This window comes from Zosterops lateralis (assembly GCF_965231275.1).
Source record: "Zosterops lateralis genome assembly, chromosome: 6".
NCBI classification, from domain to species: Eukaryota; Metazoa; Chordata; class Aves; order Passeriformes; family Zosteropidae; genus Zosterops; species Zosterops lateralis.
The window spans coordinates 48661118-48684667 of NC_139761.1; the positions used below are offsets into that span (position 1 = coordinate 48661118).

The following is a 23550-nucleotide window of genomic DNA, read 5'->3' on the forward strand; positions in this document are numbered from 1 at the left end:
TGGGTCAGGAGGACTGTCCATCCTGCACAGAGTGATGCCATGCAGAGATACCAGAGCAAGCATGACAAGAATAACTTGAATCTCCTGTAGCTCAAGCACTACAAAGGCCCTGCAAATTAACTGGTGCAGTGCCTGGCTCAGACAAATTGTCCTGTCCCTCCCATCAGCTAAGGCCTCACTGGGAATCTTTACACCAGGCTGCAGTGTGACTTATAGCTGTGCCCAGAAGGGAATATCAGATATGACAAAAAAGTATGGGCACTGGAGAGGCAAAGCCAAACAGGAAAAGGTGGGAACTGAAGGAACTGAAAGTGAAGAGTTGTCAAGTAGAAGCAGTGGTAAAGAATTTATGCTAAAGAAGGCCTAAATGAAGGAAAAAAAGCTTCCTTTCAGTGCCCACATTTCTATGAGAAGCAGTGTGGAGTAGAGGAGTTTTTGTCAGCTGGATCTCAGATAACAGATGCAGGAAATGAGCTGGTAACCAATGCAAGGGAAGAGTCTTCAGTCAGCTGACGTTCTTGCACAATTTTCTGGTTTGTCAGACTTAGAAAAATATTTAAACACACACATACAGAGAGCATTTTGTTTGGCCTCTCTGCTGGTCAGCATTGCTCCTGGGTGCCCTGTCTATCCGGCAGCATTCCCGCTGCTGGGAGCGCACAAGTGAAGGAACTGTGACACCCCTACAAGCCAAGCACCAGCTTTGAAGCCTTGATAAGCCAAGAGGGATTGCTGAGGAAACTTAATCCATATTCCTCCTTTGTTACAGGATTTCTGCCTAGCTGATGTCCACTGAGGGCCGAGCCAGCAGCTGGGAATGCAGGAGGGACAGGGGCAGGTGTTGGGGTGTGCCTGGAGCTACTGGCCATTGCCCCCCAAGGCTTCTTCCTTTCAAAACTCCACAGTTCTCACTGTCACTGAAAAATGAAGGGTTGCTACTGGAAAAAAGAAGAAAGTAGGAGTTTTTGATGTTTTATTGACACATCCCCATGCCGAGGCCTGGGGTGGTAACCACAGAATCATAGAATGGACTGGGCTGGAAGGGACCTTAAAGATCCTCTAGTTCTGCCCCCATGATGTGGGCAGGGTCACCTTTCACTCGGCCAGGTTGTGTCAAGCCCCATCCACCCTGCCCTTGACCACTGCCCGGGATGGGGAACCCACAGCTCCTCCGGGCCCGGTGCCTCGCCGCCCTCACAGTAAACAATTTCTGTTGACACCCACTCTAACCCTACTGCCCGTCAGTTTGGAGCCATCAGCCGCTGTCCCGTCACTCCATGCCCTCACAAACAGCCTCTCTGAGGCGTTTCGGGGGGAAGCCGCGGTGGGCGGGGGGACAATCCGGGGATGGGCCCCAGCTGTGAGGGGAGGCCGGGCCGGGCGGGGCGGGGCTGCCCGTGGCTCATAAGGCATTCCCGCCGCCGCTCCGGGCCCCGCCGGCCTGCGGGGCTCCCCAGACTCCCCTCCTGGTCCCCTTCCCAGCGCCGTTTCCCGTGGCGAGGCTCCTCTCCCGCTTCCCCTCCCCTTCCCAGCGCCGTTTCCCGTGGCGAGGCTCCGCCCGGGGAAGTGACGCGGGCTCCGGGCGAGGCGATATAAAGGGTAAGCGGCGGCGGCGGCGGAAGCGAGCGGGGCCGAGCGGGGCCGAGCGGGCGGGGGGCGGCCGGCGGTGCGAGCGGGGCGGCTGCCGCGGCCCCCCGTGTGTGTCCGGCCCGGACATGGATTTCCGCAACATTCTCGTGATGGCCTCGGAGCAGCAGGGGCTGAACGCGGTGCCGGTGAGCTGGGGGGCTGCCGGGGGGCAGCGGGGCCGGGGGGCGGTGGCGGTCGGGCCCGGGCTGGGCCGCGGGAGTCCCGCCCGCCTCGGCCTCGGCCCCGGCCCGGGCAGCGCCCGCCGCCAAACTCTGCCGGGCCTTTCCCCTCGCCGGCCGGGGCCGCTCGTTCCTGGGGGCCGGGGAGGAGTCTGTGTGCGAGCAGGGGGCGAGCGGGGCCCTTCTGTCAACAGGTGCCGGCAGCCCCGGCGGGGCGGGGAGCGGAGCCGCGGGCTGTGCCCCCCGGGATCCCGGGAATACAGCACTGCTGCGGGGGAAGGCAGCGGCTAAACGCCGGCTCAGTCCTTTTGTTTGCTCGGAAAACACAAGTCTGCCACGTCTCAAGTGCGAGTCGGAGACAAAGTGACAAGTTTTGGGTGAATGGGCCGCGTTGTCTGAGGGCTCTCTGTGCGGGATGAGGTGTAACAGCGCTGTGGGGGGGATTGGCCATAGGCGTTTGTTATGGTGTTTAGTTTGTTCCGAGCTGTACTTCAGCAGTTTGTGTTTCAGTTCAGGCTCTCAGTAACGTGTGGATTCCGTGTGGAATAACCCCCTGACTGGCCTGGGTGAAGCCTGGCAGGAGCAGGAGCACGTGGCCTTTTCATACATTAATATCCCGGGTTTCATCCCTCTGGGAGGACACAAATTATAAGTCATGTGTGCTTCTTTGGATAAAAAATAGCTTCTCCTTGGTAGCCACCAGCTAGTGAGACACTTCTTCTGTTTGCTCTTTAGCAGAGTGCCAGAATTCTGTTTCTATTAGTTTGCTTAAACCCAGTGTAAATGAGGAGTAGTTGTTTTTAGCAAAAACTATGGGAAGACCAGAAAAAAAACATACTCTCAGTTGTACAGTGTCTTCATTTTGGTGGTGTCAGGGTCCCTGTATCATTATTAAAACTTTGTTAATGTTCACTAATAGTGTGTAACCAGTTGATAATATGTACTGACCATATGGTAGATGTGAAATTAATCCAATTCCATTGTGGTTTAAAATCTTTTAAAAAATCTAATTTTTTATATTTAGGCACACTTAAATCGTCTCTGACCCTACATAGGAATCTGGTTCATAACATAAATAATGCAATAACAAATATAGAAATACTTTAGGATATTTAAATGCCCATTTGATCAGTCTTAATCTGTTTCACTAGGTTGTCACTGGGTTATTATAATTCTTACTTCAGGTATTTAAAGCTTCTCTTTACATTCTCAGTTTCCCTGTGCAGCTTTACTGTGTGTGCCACCACTTTCTTGTCCCAGGTAGTTTTAAGGCATGATGATGAATTGATAAAATACCTGCCATATTCTCCATTGCAGGTGTGGTGGTGGAGGGAGGGGATTCTACTTGTTTTGCAGTGGATGAGGGTTTAGCTACTCTTTTTAGAAAAGGCAGCATTAGTATTTACTAATTTCTGATTAACTCATGGAGTGAGAGTGCAATTGAATCCATAGTTGAAGCAGTTTGGTTTAGCACATTATGGTGCAGCTTTTAACTGTGAAGTTGGCCCTGGTCTCTGAGCAAAAGCAGAGCTGTACTTGGCACTGCTTGAAGCTGTTTGCAGCTGCTGGGCTTTAAAAGAGAGCCCATGGAGATTTTACAATCACTGGACATCTAAACAACTCCACTGCATTAAAGCTAGTACATCAAATGTGTTTATTTAAGAAGAATATAATTATTTTAAAATACTTTTTATTAAAAACACCATATAGACTAATTACACATTTACTGGTATATAAAATTACCAGGTTTCCAGAAATGTTAGTTCCTGCATTAGTGAGCATATCCTCTGAATTTCTCTGAGAAATTTGTTTTAAACTTTACAGTGCACCTATCTAATTATTGCCTGCCCTTTGTAATGAAAAACAGTGACATGAACAAGTAGTGTATATTCAAAGTATATATAAATATATATACGCACTATACAGGTACTGTTTAATTCAAAGTGGAAATTATATAAAAAGTCTAAGAAATAATGTGGTCTTGTAAAAGAGGAGCCTGGATAAAGCAGGTATTACATCATGTCCCTGTGAAAACGAATCTGCTTGTTCATCTCCCTATGGAAATCCAGATTCAAAAGGAACATTGCTGAAATCAGCCTTTTGGTGCCCTGTTAGTTGCATCAGGTTTTGTTTCTAAATAAAACATATATGAACTACTGTCTAAGCTGTTAATGATGTGCTGTTAATCATCTTCCCAGCAGTTGCTGAGTAGAGCCCCAGGTTTTATCATCTAATATTCCATAGGGGTTTCTCTGTTGTATCTCATTACCTGTGTTCATATTAGCAGTTCATTACATTTTCAGTGTGGTCTTGCTTTGACTAGACATGATAACAGTTATGAGATTTAGTGTTGGCTTTAGAGAGGTTTAAATACACGGTGTCACTCTTTGGTGAAATTGGGGTACTGTGTTATGCCACGTGTTTCACATGACGTGGCAAAACACTTTGATATTGTTATTGTTATAGCTGTTCTTTAAAATATGAAATTTTACTGCAGCTTAAAAAACCCCTGAGGACAGTTGGAAACAAAAGTCATTATTTCATTTCGCCTTAATTTCTAATAAATTGTTAATGACAATATAAACGTCTCCTATTGCTCCCAATTCCTTTTAACTGAGGGGAAACGTTGGTGTACAGAATTTACAGAAATCTGATACAATTTAACCGCAAAGAGGTGACGCAAAACTGAAAGAGCTCATCATCCACGTCAGCATTTGTGAGGTCTCACTTTAGGTTAGACTGATGCAAAGCAGCCTCCAGTGAAGCTGAGTAGCCAGGAGGAATTAAACATTTGTGAAGTGGAACACTAACAGAATCCCAGGGTTTGTTCAGAGGACCCCGGGTTACAGAGCCTGCCCATCGGATCCTAATCTGGGAGTTATTGAGCGTTTGCCCACGGGCAGGAGAAGCCCTGCATGAGGAATAATGGGAATGGCTGTGAAGTGCAGATTGCTGACTCCCATCGATTGATGTGTGTGCATTTATTGTGTGGCCTAAAATTCTTTGGATTGCATCAGCCTCCACAGGAGGGACTGCAGGATACTCAATGTGAAATGTTGGCAGGGATGAGGATGGCTTTTGCTCTCAACTTGACTGACCTGATAGTAAAGTTTCAGACTGTCGAGGTTTAAATGCTGACTAAGGAAATCTCCAGCTTTTCCTATTCCTGTTTTGTTGTTGTTGGTTTGTTTTGGGTTTTTTTTTGTTTTTTTTTTTTTTTGTTTTTTTTTTTTTTTCAAAAGCAGATGAAAAGGGGACCACAATACCACCACCAAAAGGAAAGCAGAAAGTGAAGCAGAAAGTGTCTGTTTTGGGGGGTTTTTTCCCTGTGTGAAGAAACTTTTTAATAGAAGGAATATCTGTGTTTTTTCCATCTAAGAGTTCTGCTTGGGTGTTGTGACAGCAGTTGTGGAATTAGAAGAAAATAATTTTTGCTTTTTTAGCAATAAAATGTATGAACCTGTTGAATTGGTTTTGGGAGAAGGAGAATAGTGTGAGCTGCTAAACTGAGCATTTTATCTTTCTCTTGGTAGGAGCTGTTAGAACCTGAAGTGAAGCAAATTTAAACATGCTTGTTACTTACTATTTACTTTGTCACAACCAGAAATTGAAAGCAGCAGTTGAGAAATCATGGTGTGTGTATTCTCAGAGTCTCACTGCAGAGTCAGCTGCTGGGAACCCCTTGGTGAATCTGCAGCAGAAGCTTTGGAAATACCAGTTCAGGATGAAGGGCAGAGGCCCCTGGGCAGTGAACACAAATGGCCACTTACAGTGTGGAAAGCTGCCTTCTGAGGGACTGGCATTGCCAGAGGAGTGACACAAACAAGGATGTGTGTGGTGGATGAACCATTCCTGATGTTCTCAGAAAGTTATTCCCTGAAGAGTATTTAAAATTCTTGGAAAAGGAAACAAGGACTTCTCATTGGAGAAGGTTGCATGTCTTGACAAATAATAAGGAAGGACAGGCAAAGTGTTGTAACATGCTAGTGAAAAACAAGCAAGTAAAAGAATCTCCCCAGCCTGTGGGAGCCCTGCAAGCTGCCTGCAGTGGATGGCACAAGTGGAATTGTCTTTGCTCTGTATGTGCAAGCCCATTGCACTCACTGAGCTGCACAGGTGCTCTATTCCAGAATGGGGTTTGGCAGAATTGATCACCTGCATTGATCTTGCATTGCCACCTGTGTAAATATTGACCATTGTTAAAGGCAATTGTACTGTGTTATTTCTGTCTCTGCTGGTGTTTGGTCTGGGCCCCTTGGGGCTTCATTTGGGTGCCAAAAAGTTTACAATTATTTTATAAATCCTGTTTTGCAGTCCAAGATTTGGTACTTGAATGTTGACATCAAAGTAGTAGTAGTTTTGAAGGAAGTCAGTGACTTCAGAGCAAATAATCACTGTTTACAACTGGAATAGTGCAGTGTTCTGTGAACAGCTTGACCTGCTCTTTCCTAAAGGCTAAACATTTCTATTCCTCTGTTGATTTAACCAACTTAGCAATGGTTATTAAAAGCCAGTATAGTGCAGCTGCTGTTTGGATGGTGTGGTGACTTGTGCTGGCTTATTTTGCCTGCTTTACCTGCAGTCTGATGCATATTCATTTAGTGTACATGAAACACTTTATTAGTGTTTGCAGGACGTGTGTATGGTTCAGTGCTTTTAAAAAGGCTGCACTTCAGCAGGTCATTTTATGCTGTTACTGGAAGAAGGTGAACAAAACTTGTATCAGCAACAGTACAGAAAATGGTACTTCATTTATGACTTGTTTTCAGTTGTTAGTCAGTATTAAGAAATGCTAGTGATAGGAATTTAAATTAACTTAATTTAAATTTTGCATGATTTGTCATGTTAGTGGCAGTCAGAAAAGAGCTTGTCTGTCAAGCTGCTTTACAAACCTGCTTGTGGATAGGGCTGTTGGTCACAGTGCAGCAAAACAAAGGCTGAAAACTGCTTCCCCATCACTTTAATTCTTTATAAGGTTTCCCAACAGAATAGATCAATCTACATTTGTCCCTGCTGTTTAGCAGTTTTCAAAGGTGCTCCTTAGGCACAAAATCATTTAGGTTGGAAAAGATGTTTGAGTACTACACAGCTTTTAAAACAGAGTTTTTGAAACTGAGGATACAGTTGAAATGCAGTAATTAAATGAAGCTTTGCTAAATTAGGTTACCAATGGCCCAACATGACGTGTTTAACTTTGTCAGATAATTTACATAGACATTATAATAAGATGAGTATACTACAAAGCACTGCAAATAATTTCTAAGGTACTCATTTGCTTCAACTTGTTTCTGCCAGGATTTTGACTGATAATGTGTGGATTGCTTTGCATCTCTCTGTTCCAGTACAAATGGAGTAAACCAGATTTCTTTGGGACATCGGGCCATTTGTGTTCAGGTTTCCTGAGCAGTCGAGTCCTGGAACACTTCTGGTGCAAACAAGAAAATCGGTTCTCAGGTTGTGTAAACTTCTTGCAGAGAGGTGAAGCTCAGTAAATGAGCTTGGCTGTAGTAGGTCTTTAATGTGATGAGGTGACATGGCAGGTCTTAATATGCAATGTTTGTGGATGGTGCACCTTTGTAATTCTGCTCTGGTCATTTCAGAAAGTGCTCAAGGAGACTACAGGTAGCTGGTGTTGTAGCTGCCCTTCTTGGAGCCAGTTTTGGATGCAGTTTAGAAATGAGCCTCCAAACCTTGCTTCTTAGTGCATGTATATTCAAGCTAATTTATAGGTTTGCATGTTAGTAATTAAAGTAATCCAATCATGTGCTGCTGATCAATGAATCAGAAATGAGAATGAGGGCTTCCATTGTGTGATATTGACATTTATAGTGAGTTATGCTGCCAGCCTGCCCTGATTATTGCTTCTAAAACATTTGGATGTAGGTTTCCTTACCAGATGTTTTACTTTGATTATTTTAGTTAAGTTTCATAAGGCTTTGTGAGGACAGAAAGATATTTATAGAAATGCTGACTTGTGTGGTTCTTTAGTGATACTTTGTCTTTTTTTTTTCCACATCTTTCATTTGGTGAGAATTTTAATGTCTCATGTGGGAGATCTTGGTTTAGATTTTAATCTTTTGGCCAACTTCTGAAATAAACAGGAAACCCACCCTCTCAAACCTCAGTTTTGGGTTTAGGTTTTTGGGTTTTTTTTTTTAATCTATTCTGCTTTCCTTCTGCTTCTGGATTTAACTGCCTTCTATTGTATTTATCTTTACAACTGTCTCTTTCTCATTGCTTTGTTTTTTTCTTCTGTATTTTGTTTGTGGGAAGAAGTTAAAAAAATTTTCTTTTTCCCCCATCTTAGGCACAACGTGGTACATTTGTGAAAGGCAGTGTCAGAACAGGTGTAGCACATTAATGCAAGTGGTTGTTATAGAAGCCAGTAAGAGGCACTTGGGCACTTAACATTGATTTAAGTAACATTTATTGGATATAAGGGAAGCAAAAAGGGGTAGCATAGATAACTTTACATCTGTTCAGTTGCTAGAACCCCAGGTTGAGCAGCACTGGGCTGACCTTTAGGCATGGCAAGCTGAGCAAATCCTGTCTGTGGTGCATGTAATCAGTGTTGCAGTCTTTAGAGCTTTTGCAGGATGTCCTGAGAAGTTAATAGCACAGTTTATCATTTCCTTGGCCAAGGAAAAGGATGTTATATGAAAACATGGTGCTTCACTTCAGCATATAATGAGATACAGAATCACAGAATAGGAGCTACTAAAGGTGATCTAGTCCAACTCCCCTGCAATGGGCAGGGACATCTTTACACAGATCAGGTCACCCAGAGCCCTGTCCAACCTCACCTTGAACGTCTCCAGGGATGGGCAGTCTCAAGGCTCTCCTGGCAATCTGAGCCAGTGTTTCACCACTCCCATCAAACAACTTCCTGTCAGAATCCACCCTCTTTTAGTTTAAAACCAATACCTCGTCCTATTGCTATATCTGTGCTAAAAATTGTCCCCATCTTTCTTATGAGCTCCCTTTCAGTACTGAAAGGCTGCAACAAGATCTCCCTGGAGCCTTCTCTTCTCCAGGCAAATTACACCATGTGCAAGTGCTGTAATTGCCAGGTGCGGGTGGGGGCTGTGTATTCTGTCACAGTGCTGAGGTCACACTGATCTCTGGTGATAAGTGGAGTGCAGGCCTGCACCAGTTTCAGGTTAACTGGTGTGTGGATCACTAACTCCTTGATGTACAACAGTTTTGTGTTTAAAGTCACTGCCAGCAGGAACTAAAATCAGTGTTGTTGGTTTTATGTCAGCCTATTAATTATGCTGGTGAAGTCCATTCCAAGTTAGGGAGTTATTCAATTTTTTGAGTTGATTTATTTATTTTTGTTGAATTAGGTAACCTGAAACTGAAATTAGTGTCTACAAGCAAGCTGAAAACAGAGCTGTAAAACAGCTACACTTTGCAATTGAATTGACTCTGGCACTTTGGGCTGTAGTTTGCTTTTGGTTCCTCTTGGTCAGACTCAGGTTGAACTGAAATACTTTATTCCATTACTAATGCAGCCATTGCATTCCTTATTAATCCAGTGCATGGCACTCATTTTGTTTCCCTACCTGTCTTCTGGTTTCCTGTTCATTCCTTCCAAAAGATGAGTGAGCCCCTGTTGTGGATGACTGGAATGTAGCTCACTCAAAAGAGAGGCAGCAATGTGTTTTGAGATAAAATAATGATTGGACAACTCAATGGAATTGAACAAAGTTCAACAGTGGTTTGACAAGGTTCAATAAGTTTAACGCGAGGTTCATCTTATAAATTAATTAAGAAGAAACATATAAAAAGGAAGGTTGAGTTCAAATTCATTCGTTCATGGGCTCATTTAGAGGGATTCTCATGGACTGCCAATGCAGAGGGCAAGAAGCACAGTCCTGTTGAGTCACAAGGTTCTGAGTGGACTCCTTGCTTTCTAACTCAATTTGGAGTTTAGGAGTGGCTGGATCCATTCTTAGTCTCAGGCTTGGTCAATGGTTTATATCTACTGGAATTATCCATAGAATGTTTGTAATAATATGGGGTGGATGGATTAGTCATGTTTCATAATACTAATGCAACATCCTCTGTCACCTACTGAGGATCTGTTGTGAGTAAGAAATCTTTCCACCTTGGGTAAGGAAGGATCTCTTAGTTTCAGGTGAGGAATTTCTAACCCTGAGAGGCATCTCTGCTCAAGGGGTCACCTGGCATCCAGTTAAGCTGCAGTTCAGGCAGAGCTCAAATCATGCCCATCCTGGTGGCAATATTTGTAGGGTGAAGTAGTTGGCTGCTGGCCAATGGCATAGACAAGACAGATGACCTTGTCTTAGTTTTGTTATCTTGTTCTGGACTTTGGTTATCTTGCTCTTCTGATGGTTATGAAACCACTTTTCAAAAAATTTTTCAAGACACCTCTATTCCCTTGGACCAGGCACTTTCTGGCTTGCAAGTTTCTCCCAAGGACTGATTGCTGCTTAGTCAGCCTGAAAGTAAACTGTGAGTCAAATGTATCCAGCACAACCCTCAGTTTCAGTGGGAATTCATTGTTTACTCTGTACCATCTCTCTGCTTAAGTCAAGTATAAGATTGTTATGCAGCTCCTCAGTTTCATAGACAGATTTTTACATTTCTTAACTCTTCTGATGTGTTTCTTTGTTCTTTGCAGAAAAGGTACAGTTTGGCTGTTGGTCCTCCCAAAAAAGTTCCCAAAGTCAAGGGTGTAGAGTCTGCAGCAGTGCAAGCATTTCTCAGACGGCAGGAAGAAGAAAAGAGGAAAAAAGGTAAAAGTACAAAATCTCTCCTATGGGAGTCTTTAATTTATTCTTTGGTATTTGTCACCTTATTCAAAGGTCTTGCAAATACAGCTGCACATCTGTTTCTGAAATTTATATGTAGACCTGATGCTGAGGGAAAGCTAGAACTAAGTAAGGACTGGGGACATTTGCTTGCTCTCCTAAGGAGTTAAAACATTAATTAGCTGCATTAAAATTTGTGGCTGGAGGTTGAGAAAGCAGTTAAGGTAAAGGGCAAAAAACTACTTCAACTTTTGTTAGCTTAACTTTGAAAAGTTTCATTTATGTGAGAAATGGAAAGAGTTGCCATTGTCATCTTAATCTAGTGTATCAATACAGTGAATTTTAAAGAGTCTCTGAAACGTAATTTCTCCACTTTTATATTTCCTTTAAATAGCCTATGGAATAAACTAGTACTGCATTGCTTCTGATGTTAATGTTTTGTTAAAGGTAGCCAAATCTGATGGACTAGATGATCCAGGTTATTCCTCCTCTCCTGGGCCAGTCATGAGTCTGTTCCTTATCCCTGCTGCCAGGTCCAGCCAGAAGCAAGACTAAGCATGAATTCCACATGGGGAAAGCTGGCACACTGTGCTGTCACAGCCCTCCACAATAGAGTAATACAGACAAGGAATGGCACCTTTATAGGCACCCAAAGTATGAGTAGCCCAATCCATTTTCTACAGATTTTTACTTTTTCTGAATCTTTCTGGTATTTAACCCCCACTCCATGGTCTGTCCAGCATTTGGCATTTAGATGTCTCATTCACCAGCTAGTTCAGCCTGACTTGTCAGCAGATCACAGACACAAGATAAAGAGCATACTTAGGCAGAAAACAGCTAAGCCAGAACAGAAAGGATATAGGACAGACTGTGGAGATAGAGCCCTGTGCCCTATCAGACTTGTGTAATGACCAGCTGCTTGCTTATCTGTGTTCAGCTGCTTCTATGTCTCCCCTATATCCCTCTACACACACACACTTTGGCTATTTGCCAGTTCTTATCCCCCCAGTACTCTTATTCCCTCCCCTTCCTTGACTTCCTTAAACATTTGGTAGTAAGTTCTGTACAGTCTCAAGATTCTCTTGCTCAGTCTCAGAACTCCCTCCACTACACAGAGATCCCATAAATTCTGTAGCTTTTTATACAAAGGTTCTTCATAGGGTTCTTCAAGGTTCTTCACAGCATCCTGGAAAGCTGCTTCCCTCAAAAAGCCTTACTGGGTTTTGTTATAGCAGCATTTCACTCAGTTGCTTGCCTTTGTTGGAGTAGCTGGCACAGGTGGGTTAGCCTGTCCTGTTGGCATACCTGGGATCAGTTTCTCATCTATTTTGGATAGCTATTATCCAGATACCCTTAAGTTGCTGTCCTAAGTTGTTTTGTTAGTGTTGAAACACATAATCACAGAATGATGATATGCAAGTGCTTTTATAGAAGAGCTCTGGGAATCAGGGGTACAGGGTACAGACCCAAATCTAACTCTGACATGGATTCAAGATGGACGTGTTTTGATACCCTTTTGTTATATAACTGTATATTAATTATTAAACCTGTATTGTTCTATGGTATACATGGATCTTATCCAAGTGTGAATTCTTGTAGTTTTCATTAGCCCCCCCCAAATATTGTTTCTCATGATTCTTATTACAATTAAACAATCATTCAATTGCCAAACAATTATTGCATTTAACAGTCATATCATTTATCATATGATTATGCAGGTGCAGTTTCACATGATCTAGTAAAGACAAAGCCTAACCTCTGTTCTCAGGGCCTACCCAGGCCCAACCTTTCTTTCCACCCCCCAAATCTATTGTATACAATTCCCATGATTTTAGAAACATTTTAACCCTGTGCTATCAGTTTGTTGGTTTGGAAAATACTGAAATAAAAAGTAGTGCTTCTGCATAACTTTCTCCTGGTTTCCTTGCAGCACTGGAAGAAAGAAGGAAAAAAGAGCAGCTCTTGGCGAGACGTATTGAACTGAAACATGACAGAAAGGCAAGAGCCATGGCCTCACGAACAAAGGATAATTTTTATGGCTATAATGGTGTTCCTGTTGAGGAGAAGCCTAAAAAGAGAAGGGCTTGTGAGAATGTTGCTCAGGCCCCAGAGGCTGAGTATGCAACAGAAGATGAAACTGAGCAACTTGAATACAGTCAGATGGAATCTGAGCACGAGCAAGAAGAATATGAAGAGAAACCATCCAAAGCTGCAGTGAAACCAAAGGCACCTCCCAAAAGTGCACCAGCACCTCTGAACTTTGCAGAGCTCTTGAGGCTTGCTGAAAAGAAACAATATGAACCAGTGGAAATAAAACCAGTGAAAAAGGTAGAAGAGAGGCCCAGAACAGCAGAAGAATTGAGAGAGAGGGAGTTTTTGGGGCGCAAAAACAAAAAAGTAGAAATGCATAAGAAAAGTGAGAAGGAGATTAAGCCTACAGGGATATCCAGTTCTTCAAAAAAACTGTCTTCTCAAAAAGCATCTGTAAACACAAAACTTAATAAAAGCTCAGTAGATAAACATTCCACATCTAAAAGCAATCTGTCGCCTTCTATGGGTGGTATTGATAAGAAATCCAAAGCACCAGCATTGACTGAAAAACACCCACGGTCGTCATCTTCTTCCAGACTTGATCAAATGGAAAAAAGCTCACAAAATGGTTCCTTAAAAAGCTCTGCTGCTAGCAGTCACAATAAATTACCTGTCAATGGTATTAGAAAGTCTGGCTCAAGTTCTCAAGTGCCACCTTCAAAGCCCATGGCCAATGGGGCTCAGAGAATTCCATCTGCAAAAGAATCCAGCCTGAAAAAGCCTGCCCATGCAAAACCAGGAAAACCTGCAGCCCTTCAGCCTGGAATCAACTCCAACGCAAAACGATCCGGCAGCAGCTTAGGGAAGGGAGGGCCTGGACATCCCGGGGGTGGTTCGAGTGCAGGACCGGGGCGATCGAGCAGCGCTTCTGGCGTGGGACCTGGAAGGCCAGGAAGTGGTTTAAGCTCAGGGCCTGGGCGGCTGGGCAGCAGCTCAGCCACAGGGCCGGGGCGGCCGGGAGGAGGTGGCTCAGGCGTGGGCCCGGGCAGGCCCACGGGCAGCTCGAGCACAGGGCCCGGCAGCAGCTCGGGCATGGGACTTAAGCGACCAGGCGGCAGCTCGGGCACTGGGCCGGGGAGGCCGGGCAGCAGCACAAACACAGGACCAGGGCGACCGGGCAGCAGCCTGGGAACAGGACCAGGAAGGCCAGGAATCAGTCCAAGCACAGGAGCCAAGCGACCAGGCAGCAGCCTGGGCACTGGACCAGGGAGGCCAGGCGTCAGCACAAGCGCGGGACCTGCGCGACCAGGCAGCAACCCGGGCACAGCGGTGAAACCCAAGTGTACTGTCGTGTCAGAAACCATTTCTTCTAAAAACCTTGTCACGAGACCTAGCAATGGACAGATGAATGCAATGAGACCTTTTCCAGGGCATAGGCCTGTGCTTCATCCACGAGGTATGCATTTATAGAACAAAGAATTTTTTCACTATTATGATTTAACTCTAGCTGGCAACTAAATACCATGCAGCTACTCTCTTGTCCTGTCCCCCAGTGAGAAGAAGAATTGGAAGAAACCCAAGTGAAACTCTGATAAGAGCGGTTTAATAATTGAAGCAAAATTAAATATAGCGGCTTTTAATTTATTTTATTTATTTTTACCTATGCTTGTAATTTTTGAAATACACGTGGTGTGAAGTATCACATGAAAGAAAACTAAGTAGGCTGTGATGGATACTGGTATATGAATGCTGTTAGAAGGAAAAGAATGGAAAGTTTCATTTCCAGCATTGCTTAATAGTTGGTCTATAAAACTTTGTAGTGTCTTAAATAATAGATGCTTGAAAGGCCAGATGAAAAATCACTCACAGGTTTTACATTTCGGTGTTTTGGCAGATTTATCTTATCAGTTGCAAGCCATTCTAAAATTTACTTCTAATCAGGAGCAGGAGTGGAGTGTAGTGTAGTGCCTGGAAAGCCCTGAACAAAGAACAGATATCGGCTGAGTTTCCTCAGGATGCCATTACTGATACTGATAGGTAATCTCCTCTAGCACAACTCAGGAAATATTTCCTCTTGCTGAATTTCTAAGAAATTCTGGTTAACTTGAGGCAGAAGTTTTCCACCTTGAAGCCCAGAAAATGGCTATGCCCAAGGTATAGCAAGGAGAAGTACTGTTAAATTAAAATTATGTTCATGTTATTAGTTAATGATTTTATTCTCTCCTGTCATTTAGGTCTTGGAAGACCACCTATTAGTTACAAGAGACAAATAGATGATGATGATGACGACGACGAATATGACTCTGAAATGGATGACTTCATTGAAGATGAAGGGGAACCTCAAGAAGAAATATCAAAACATATTCGGGAAATATTCGGCTATGACCGGAAAAGGTAAGAAAAGTAACAGTTTTAAGATACTGCAGAACGAGCAGTAGAACAAGTAATTATTCTACCTAAGAAGGGATATGAATTCATTAGCTGTTTTTCATTGTGCTAAAGAACTGATATTTAATTTTCAGGTACAAAGATGAAAGTGATTATGCCTTACGTTACATGGAGAGCAGCTGGAGAGAGCAACAGAAAGAAGAAGCCAGGAGGTATGCATGGGTTTGAACTTGGATACAAATTGCTAGATTTGTTTATTGCTGAAGTCAAAGGACTAAGCTACCAAATAGCCACTCTGCTTTTTACAGCAGAGGTGAATAAGCCTTACAATTTTTTACAAGAAAGCTTAAGTAAAAGATGAATTCATACAGCCAGTGGTGAATACACTAAATAAGTCATGTATGTCCTTATCTATCACAAACCTTGCTTGTTAAGAACCAATAAAAAACAAAACTAATTCATTTCCAAAAATCTTTTTCAAATTATACATTTGAGTTGAAATTACAAATCCTTTAATTTGTCCCAAGCATTTCAATATTCTGGTATATTGAGGTCTGGAAATTTTATGTTTTTATCTCTACACGAGTGTGTGTGTATTTCTATAGAAATATAAAAAGTATGCTGACAAGCTTTTATAGTCATTGATTTAAATTATGAAGATGATATTTTCAATTGGGCCTGCACAATTCTTATTCATAAACTGATTGTTTTTAAATGAATAGTGGGTCAAGCTTTGTAAAAACTGCAAGGGTTTTTATAGAAAATGCAAATATTGGAATGCACGGAGTCACCAAATTCTTTTGTTCTACTGAAATTTTTATATGGTTATTCAGCAGGTGCCTTGAGCATTAGAAACTTGCATCTTTGGCGTGTAGTCAGTGTCCTTATTTCTTCTGGCTCCTGAGGAATAGCTGCAGCCCATGGAAAGCTATAGTCTGTTAAGTGGAGTTAGGAGAAATAAATAGAATTTTAAAATTATATTGCTGTTAACCAAACTCCGTTGACATCTTAGAGTGAGATTTTGCAGAGTTGAATTCCTGACTCACTTTTAACTACTCATGTAGCATAAAGGAAGTGGAGATGAGAAAATTTGAGTTAAATTCAATTTTACTTTTTCAATGGATGTGCTTCAGCAGCCACTTTTTAAGAGAAAAGACTTTATGTATTAAATGTATTAATTTTTTATACAATCTTTATTTTTTGACAGAAGTTTTAAATATCTTTTTCCCTTGAAATATTTGATTCTGATCTTATGATTAAAAAAATCTTGATTTCTTAGAGCTGCATTCATTCTATAATTAAAGATCTGATATCAAATTATTCTTCAAATCAGCTGTACTACTTTTAGCATTGCTTTTCGGGTGTGTAGAAGTAAAGCCTCAAGTGTCCTGAGTATCAGTGTAAAGGATTTAATCTTGTTTGGCAGCTTGAGACTCGGTGTCCAGGAAGACTTGGAAGAGCTGAGACGGGAAGAAGAAGAGCTGAAACGCAAGAGACAGTCTAAGAAGCTGAGGACACGTTAACTGACTGATGGTGTTGACTTTGTTCATGTTTCTGCTCCCCTCTGCCTCCATACATCTCTTATTCTACTTCAGTTTCCATTTGCTTTTTAGAGGGCAAAAAGAATATTTAAAGGGATTAAAGTACTGAAAAGCAAGGCTTTAGTTTGACCTAAATAAGATATTTATTTTTAATACTTGCCAGGGTTGTTTTTTTATGAAGAAATTAATGCACTAATGCATATTAAATGGAATAAAATTAATAGATGTTTCCATTGATTAAACCAGTTCAAGATGCCAGCAGAAATATTGACTAGCTATGCACTGACTTGGAACTGTGTGGGCCACGTACCAGTAAACCAATTTTGCATTTACTTGAAAGAAAGGATTAGCATTCTTGTTCCCTGATAATTCTTGAGACTTGGAGAGATTGCTCTATATCCTACCCTGTCTCCCAACATGAGCCTCAAAGTGTTAAAATGTCATCTTCTGTACAGCAGCAGCTTGGGTGTAAATTCAGCCACAGCCCACAAGTGTTTAAGGCAATAAAGTGCTGCAGATCTTTTGATTTGAGGACCCATAAAAAAAAATTTGAACCTCTTTATTTCTAAATAGAAAAGTAAATGTCATTTTCAAAATGTGCAGTGATGGATATGGCCAAAAGATTATGTTGGCTTTAGCTGTGTCTGGAATTCCAGTGCCAGTCTAATTCAGTATGAGAAACACACACCCTGGAAACAGAAATTTCTAGTGTTTGTATGTAACCTGTGCTTTTGGGCTCAAGCATATGCTTGGGAATTCTTCTCCTGCCCTGTAAATCCTCAGATTTGTTTAACAGCTTCTGCTACTTTTACAAATTGTGTTTTTTCTTGCATTAAACATCCGATGGTTAAATTATTTAAAATGTGAAGCAGTCATTTATCTAATTAGTTTTACTGTTGAGAAAGAACATCAGAGTTAAGTTTTGTTAGAATTTGCAGCTTTTCAGTATTAACATTGTGTTAACTAGTTAATACTTGTGATTGATTTCAGCAAGCCAAAACCCTAAAATAAGTATAGCAGGAGTTAGTTCAGTTACTTACCTTAATGCCCATATTTGCACATTATTTCTAACTATGCACTTAAGGACTGTTTATTTCAGTAACTGAATTTGTTTACAATCAGCACAAGGTTCATGTAAGTCTACAGGAGTTGCACAGACACCTGAAGCTCAAATCTGGTGTTGCATCTACTTGGATTTCCCCAAGTTGCCCTTGAAAGCTCACCAGTGTCCCTACTCAGCTTTGCCTTGAGCTCCAGGACTCCACTGGCAGCATCTGCCTTCAGCTGCTTCAGGCCATTATGTTTTAATGCTAGAAATACTTTTAAAAGTACAAAAAGGGCTTTGGGTATTGGCTGGGGGCAGGGAAAAAGGAAAAACTACCTTGGAAAAACAACAAAGGAGCCTTTCCTATTGGGGCTATTCTTAACAGTGCTGCTTCTAGAAAGCAGTTCAGATAGCAACCTGTAAGAAACAGTCTTGGAAGCTGCTCAATTTAAACATCTGATTCTTAATGTAAGAAAAAACAGCTTAGCCTTTATAAGAAGTTTTCTGTCAATGGCATACCATTTCACCACCTCAGCAAAACAGTGATGTAAGTTTCTGGTATAGATTCTATAGACTATATCAGTATTAGCTAACATGGAGCCCAGGTGAAGATACCATTGTTCCTCCTCTGTAGTTTTAACCTTCTCTATTAACTAACAAAAACTGTTTCTCAGTGTATGCACTTGAGACCATGTGAGATAGCATAATCTCACTGTCTACAAGTGTGTTGTATTCTCTGCTGCATTGGGACCATCTCAAATTTCCTGTTGGAGATTTCCTGGTTTCTAGAACTACCCATTCAGGACAATGAACTTTGGGACCATAATCAGGTTCTGGGTTTGTACTTTTTAGTTCTTTTTAGCTGGAGAAAGACTCGAGGTCCATCAACCCAGACAGCTGTATCATCTGTGAGCCACTTCCTGCCTGGTTGGGGAGAAAAAAGTCTCTTATGAAGCAAAAGAGATATATTAAGTCAAATTTGGTTCAGTTGGGAAAGAAATTTGCATTTCATACAAATACAGGTTAAATAAAGCCTGATTGTTTCACCACTTCCTGATTATTTAACCATGCAAGATCAGTTAAACTTCTTAATCTGTAAAGCACTTTGTCATTTAGATGGTGACTGGAATGTACTCTGCTAGCCTCCCTAAGACACTGTATAACTTTCTTCACACAATGATCATTGCTTAAATTTTGTCTATTTCAGATGAAAAATTATTCAAGGACATATTTGTAATTTTACAGTCAAGAAGTACTTTCTCATAATTGGCATGGGATGCTGATGGGTTTCCTATTTTGTACAAATGTTTGGCTTTTAATGTGCTTGCATATTTGTTGCATATTTGTATGTCAGCTAGGAAGGAACTAAACTCATTTTTTAATTCCTGACCTTGTATCCAAAAACCTGTTTACTGTTGGCCAGTTTAATAGTATTCATCTATTTGACAGTATTTCAGTACTTCCAAAGTACATCTGAATTTGAGGTGAAGAAAAGCTGAAAGAATACTTACATTGGTTTATGAGGATTGGATGTTCAGCTAATGATTTAATTGTATTAAAGGAAATTCTGGTTTGGTTTTTAGATTTTTAATTTCACCATTTGACAATGTGCCTTTTTACTAAATTGTGTCAAAAAATAATGAATGTAGGAGGATAAAAAGATTGGTTTCTGCTATCTCAGATTCTATATCCTTAAACTTGAGAGTGTGAAATGACGAACTTTTCATAAAACCCTTCCAGGTCTGGCTTTGATTGCACAATTAAGGTAGCTACTTCTTTACTGCTAATGCTGAATCAAATGAAGGGCACTTTCTATCGATGACTACTTTTTGAAAATGTCTTGTATTTACACTTGAGCCGTATTTCACTTTACAGCGATGTCTTTTGGAGGCCAGGGTTTTGCATATCACAGGAAGCCTTAGTGTGCAACTCTGTGCTGTGCTTTAAAATAAAAATCTTTCAAGAAGTATATGAGATCTCTATGGAAATCTGGATTATTTTTGTGTAAAGCCCAAAATAATATTGTCCAAGAAAACTAATTTTCTAATTTTTTTTGCATTTTGTAACATAATCTAGTAGCTGATACATATTTCTAGATATATCATATTTCTGGAGACCAAAACATGTCAGAAAGAAAATAAATATATGGAGAGACTGGTGTTTAAATTGTGATGAATGTACTTCTATTTATTTTGGTGAGTGGGTGTGACGCAATATTAAAGTGTTAGTGTGTAAATAAGGCTTCTAGTTTTAGCCAATGATTTTTTCCTTTGGGGATATCATGTGTGCATGGTGTCTTTTTACACAATGTGACAAATCAGGTTAAAAACTCGTACATAGCTTACCTGCTCTCTGGTGCTGTCAAGGAAGTGTATACTTTAGCACACACCAAATGCATATAAATTTTGCAGAGTATGTATACAATAAATTAACAGGCATTAAACACTTTATTGCTATTTCTCATTGGTTTACTTTCATGGAAGATTTATCAGAATTACTTTCTGCTGTTTCCTCTGAGCTCTCACATACAGCAGTGTCAGTCTGATTGTTCTCTGAGAATGGTTCTCATGCAGCCAGCAAGAAGGAATGTAATGGAGTCACTTATACCTTCAGAAAAGATCTGAAAGTTTCTGGTGTCTCCTGCAGTTTAGGCTGTGACATAGTATGTGCTTGGAGGAACATGTAGTTAGAATAATACACCCAAGTGTGCCCATTGCCTTTAATCTTTTGCATTTGAAGTGTTCACAAGCAGCATCCTTCTTGGGTGTCCATATTCCCATGTAAGAAGTCTGAACTCCCTTGATGGCTGTCTACTCTGGAAAGGTTTTCTGCTTTGATGGTGGAAGTAAATCACTGTTCTGATCATCTGGTGCTGTGACCCACTTCCAAATGGATGAACGGATACACATCAGTGAGCCTACTTGCCTTTACGAGGAACAGCAATGCTTGCACACTCTTGTGCTTAAAAAAATATTCTTTTAAAATATTGTGAATCTGCATTTAATGTACCTTATGAAGTACATTACATTTATGAGTACCTTGTTTTGAAGGCTTGAAATCTTACCTTCTTTGGAACTACCTTGTATTGAATTCCCTTGAGATTTTTAATGTATCTTAAGAGCTGTGATCAGTCAGCATCAGCTGCTATTTCAAGGCAAAAATGTTCTGTTCAGGTGGATGGTGGTTCTACACTGAGTCAGTCATTATCTTAACCCAGCCAGTAAATCTACTTCTGGAAGCAAAAATATTTTATTCAGATTGGGGGGAAAATAATTATAGGTTTCCATTGTTTGAGGACAGCTTTTAGTTGTAGTTTATTTGGAATAACATTTCAGTTCCACAATATAGAACTGCAATGTATTTATCCCATTGATAGCCTCTTCTTACCCCTGAACTGCATATGGAAACATTTATTTTTCCATGAGCCTGGGACTCTAAAAAGCCCTTTGGCATAACATGCTCTGCAGAATGAAATTAAGGACAGAGGTCATTCCTGAAGTAATCAAATATGTCATGAGTGTTAGTTCTGACTTCTGTCCACAACTAATAGTTCTGTTTTTCATACCACCTGGTACTTAATTTGCTTTGAGAGTTCCTCTGTTAAGTTCTTCATGAGACTCTTGGGTTTTACCTACATCCTTCTCTCTCCACTGGCAAATTCATGATTTTTTTTTTTTTTTTTTTTTTTTGTATCCTGGATATAACTTTCTTAACACTCCTTGCTTGAGAGCAGGCATGTGTCTGATGCCATCTCTCATACTCTGTGTCTGCAAGTTGATGGCAATCAACAATTTAAAGAATCAAGAGTTTCAGTAGGTTTTTTTGGTTGGAGTTGACTTGATTCTGATTTGAAAAACACTTGAATGTAGAGTTCCTAGTTCTGTAGTGCACGGGAATAACTGAACACATACCTGTGGAACACGCCAAGTACAAAAGGCTGTTTGAGTGCTTTACATGTGCTTCTCCATGCATTAAACCTCTCTTGTGGATTTCTTCAAGAGCTAAGTAGCTTCCTTGAATGATGCAACTAAGGGTACATCATGATGTGGGTCTGTCCTCAGCTCCCTATCACAATAAGGCAGTAATTCTTCTACCACCTTCTTCCAGCTCTTGTGTTGTATGGATGCCTTGTGGTCCTTACACGTGTCCAATACATCAAGATTTGACCAAAGAAATGTGTATGGTGGAGCAGATTGTAGATTGTCCTGCTGCTCTGTAGCTGATGAATAATACTGATTACAGTTATTTTTTGACAGAAGGGGCACTTCATCTGGTTTTTGATGTGTACAGAATGTGAATGGTTTCTGAGACTTCCATGGTGGTGTCCAATGTGACTGTAAATGATATGTAAACAGGCACCTGGTCCCACAAGGTGAATGTTGAGAGTTCAGGCAGAGGGATGTGCTGCTGTTACCACTCTTTTCCCAGCCAAAAGGAGGGGTGCCAGCAACTCCTTTATTACCCTGGTTTCTTCAGTTTATTAGCCTGGCTTGTTTGCCAGCTGTGTACAAAGGGAAGGTGGCAATGGCAGTGCAGGGTGCATGGCGTGGCCCAGGTCTGTGGGGAGCCCTGTTTGTGAGATGCTGAAGCTGGCAGGAGAATAAAACTATTTTGTGGAAAGTCTCTTCACTGTCTTCACAGTTGGCAACGAGGGCTGATGAACTCACTGCTGCTGGCTTCAATCCAGCCTTGGTTGGTTGTGCTTTGAAAGTGATTGTTATGACATATAAAATGGTCCCAGTGTAGATGACACACATGGGTGACTTGCTGGTTGTTCAGAACAAAGGGGAACATTGAGATAAATCATGCTCTTAGTCATAATATTCCCAGAGCTGAAGGTGGTTTGGGTTTTGTTAGGAAGCTTGCTCCTGCCACTTCTCTTGTGGTTGATCTGCATTTATTTCCCAGTCTTTGGTATCTGGGATGATCACTTGAGTATATTTTAGAAGTGCAAATTTTTCCCATAGCATTTAATATTTACAAGTTGAACTTGTAATTTCCATTCTATTACACTTAAGTTAATTTAGATGACTAGTAGTATTGCATGATTTTCTCCACAGGAGAAAATCCTTTAAAATGCTTCCTGGATTGTAGTTTCCTGCTGTTGAGAATCCTTTCCCTTGGCTTTGCTCTAAGCTAGCATCCCTATAGATGCAGGATGTTCATAGGCAGAATAATGAGAGTAGTGTTTAGAGTATGAAAGTTTGAGGCTGTATAAAAGATGTCATTTTCCTCTTGTGTAGAGCTGAATAAAATTCCAAAGCCATATGCTGCAAGACAAGATCTGTGTCACTCTAAGACTCATTTTGCTTTGCCCTCTCCCTTAGCACTTGAGAAATTGCAGTCCATTTTCTATTTTGTTAACCATCTTAATTTTTCTACCAAGTCTCAAAGAAAATATCTCAGTCAGGAAGAAGATGTGTACTGCCAGCAGAATGCTGGGCTTTAATACATAGTGACCTTTTATGCAGTGAGGAGTTGTAATAATGTAAGAGCTGGACGTATTGCTTTGGGAGAATTTCCAAGCTTGTTTGGTCAGAATTTATTCAAAATTCTGTGGCTTCATTTGGAAGAGTGTTCCCAGTGATGGGGGCAGAGGAACTACTAGAGGGTCCATGAGGTAGCAAGGCTGTGTGTTAGCCTGCTAGCAAGATGTTTCACTACATAGAGATTAGTTCCAATACTCTGTTGCTGTAACACAGAGTTATTCATTGCAAATGATGTTTAGAGAAGATTTTGAGTCAGAGGGCACGGACCCAGCTTGGAATTGAAATAAGTTTGAACAGTGAGTAGTACTAAGAAATTTGAATCTGTAGTTTGGGTGCAAGCTTAGTCAAGGGTGACTTCTAAGCCTTAAATAGAAACACTACTACCAGTAGTAGTAGTAGTGTGTCACTGCCATGGGGATGTGGTCACTGTCCTGGTTGCCATGATTGTTTTGGTTATGTATGAACACAGGG

The 23550-nt window shown here is 41.3% G+C and overlaps 1 protein-coding gene across 1 annotated transcript; it reads left to right on the forward strand.

The window, feature by feature from the left end:
* The first annotated feature begins 1632 nt into the window (after window positions 1-1632).
* Window positions 1633-20020, forward strand: SPTY2D1 (SPT2 chromatin protein domain containing 1). The gene is made up of 6 exons (XM_083862974.1): window positions 1633-1775; window positions 10456-10570; window positions 12516-14072; window positions 14851-15010; window positions 15139-15216; window positions 16431-20020. Exons 1-6 carry the CDS (start codon window positions 1716-1718, stop codon window positions 16525-16527), a joined length of 2067 nt encoding a protein of 688 aa, XP_083719100.1. The 5' UTR covers window positions 1633-1715; the 3' UTR covers window positions 16528-20020.
* Window positions 20021-23550: the final 3530 nt, after the last annotated feature.

Excerpts from the sequence above, each read along its gene's own strand:
- SPTY2D1 (XM_083862974.1), top strand. The coding sequence starts at position 1,716 with ATGGATTTCCGCAACATTCTCGTGATGGCCTCGGAGCAGCAGGGGCTG. Across the intron at positions 10,571-12,515 it reads AGAAGAAAAGAGGAAAAAAG|CACTGGAAGAAAGAAGGAAA; the intron begins GTAAAAGTACAA and ends GTTTCCTTGCAG. Across the intron at positions 15,011-15,138 it reads TTCGGCTATGACCGGAAAAG|GTACAAAGATGAAAGTGATT; the intron begins GTAAGAAAAGTA and ends TTTAATTTTCAG.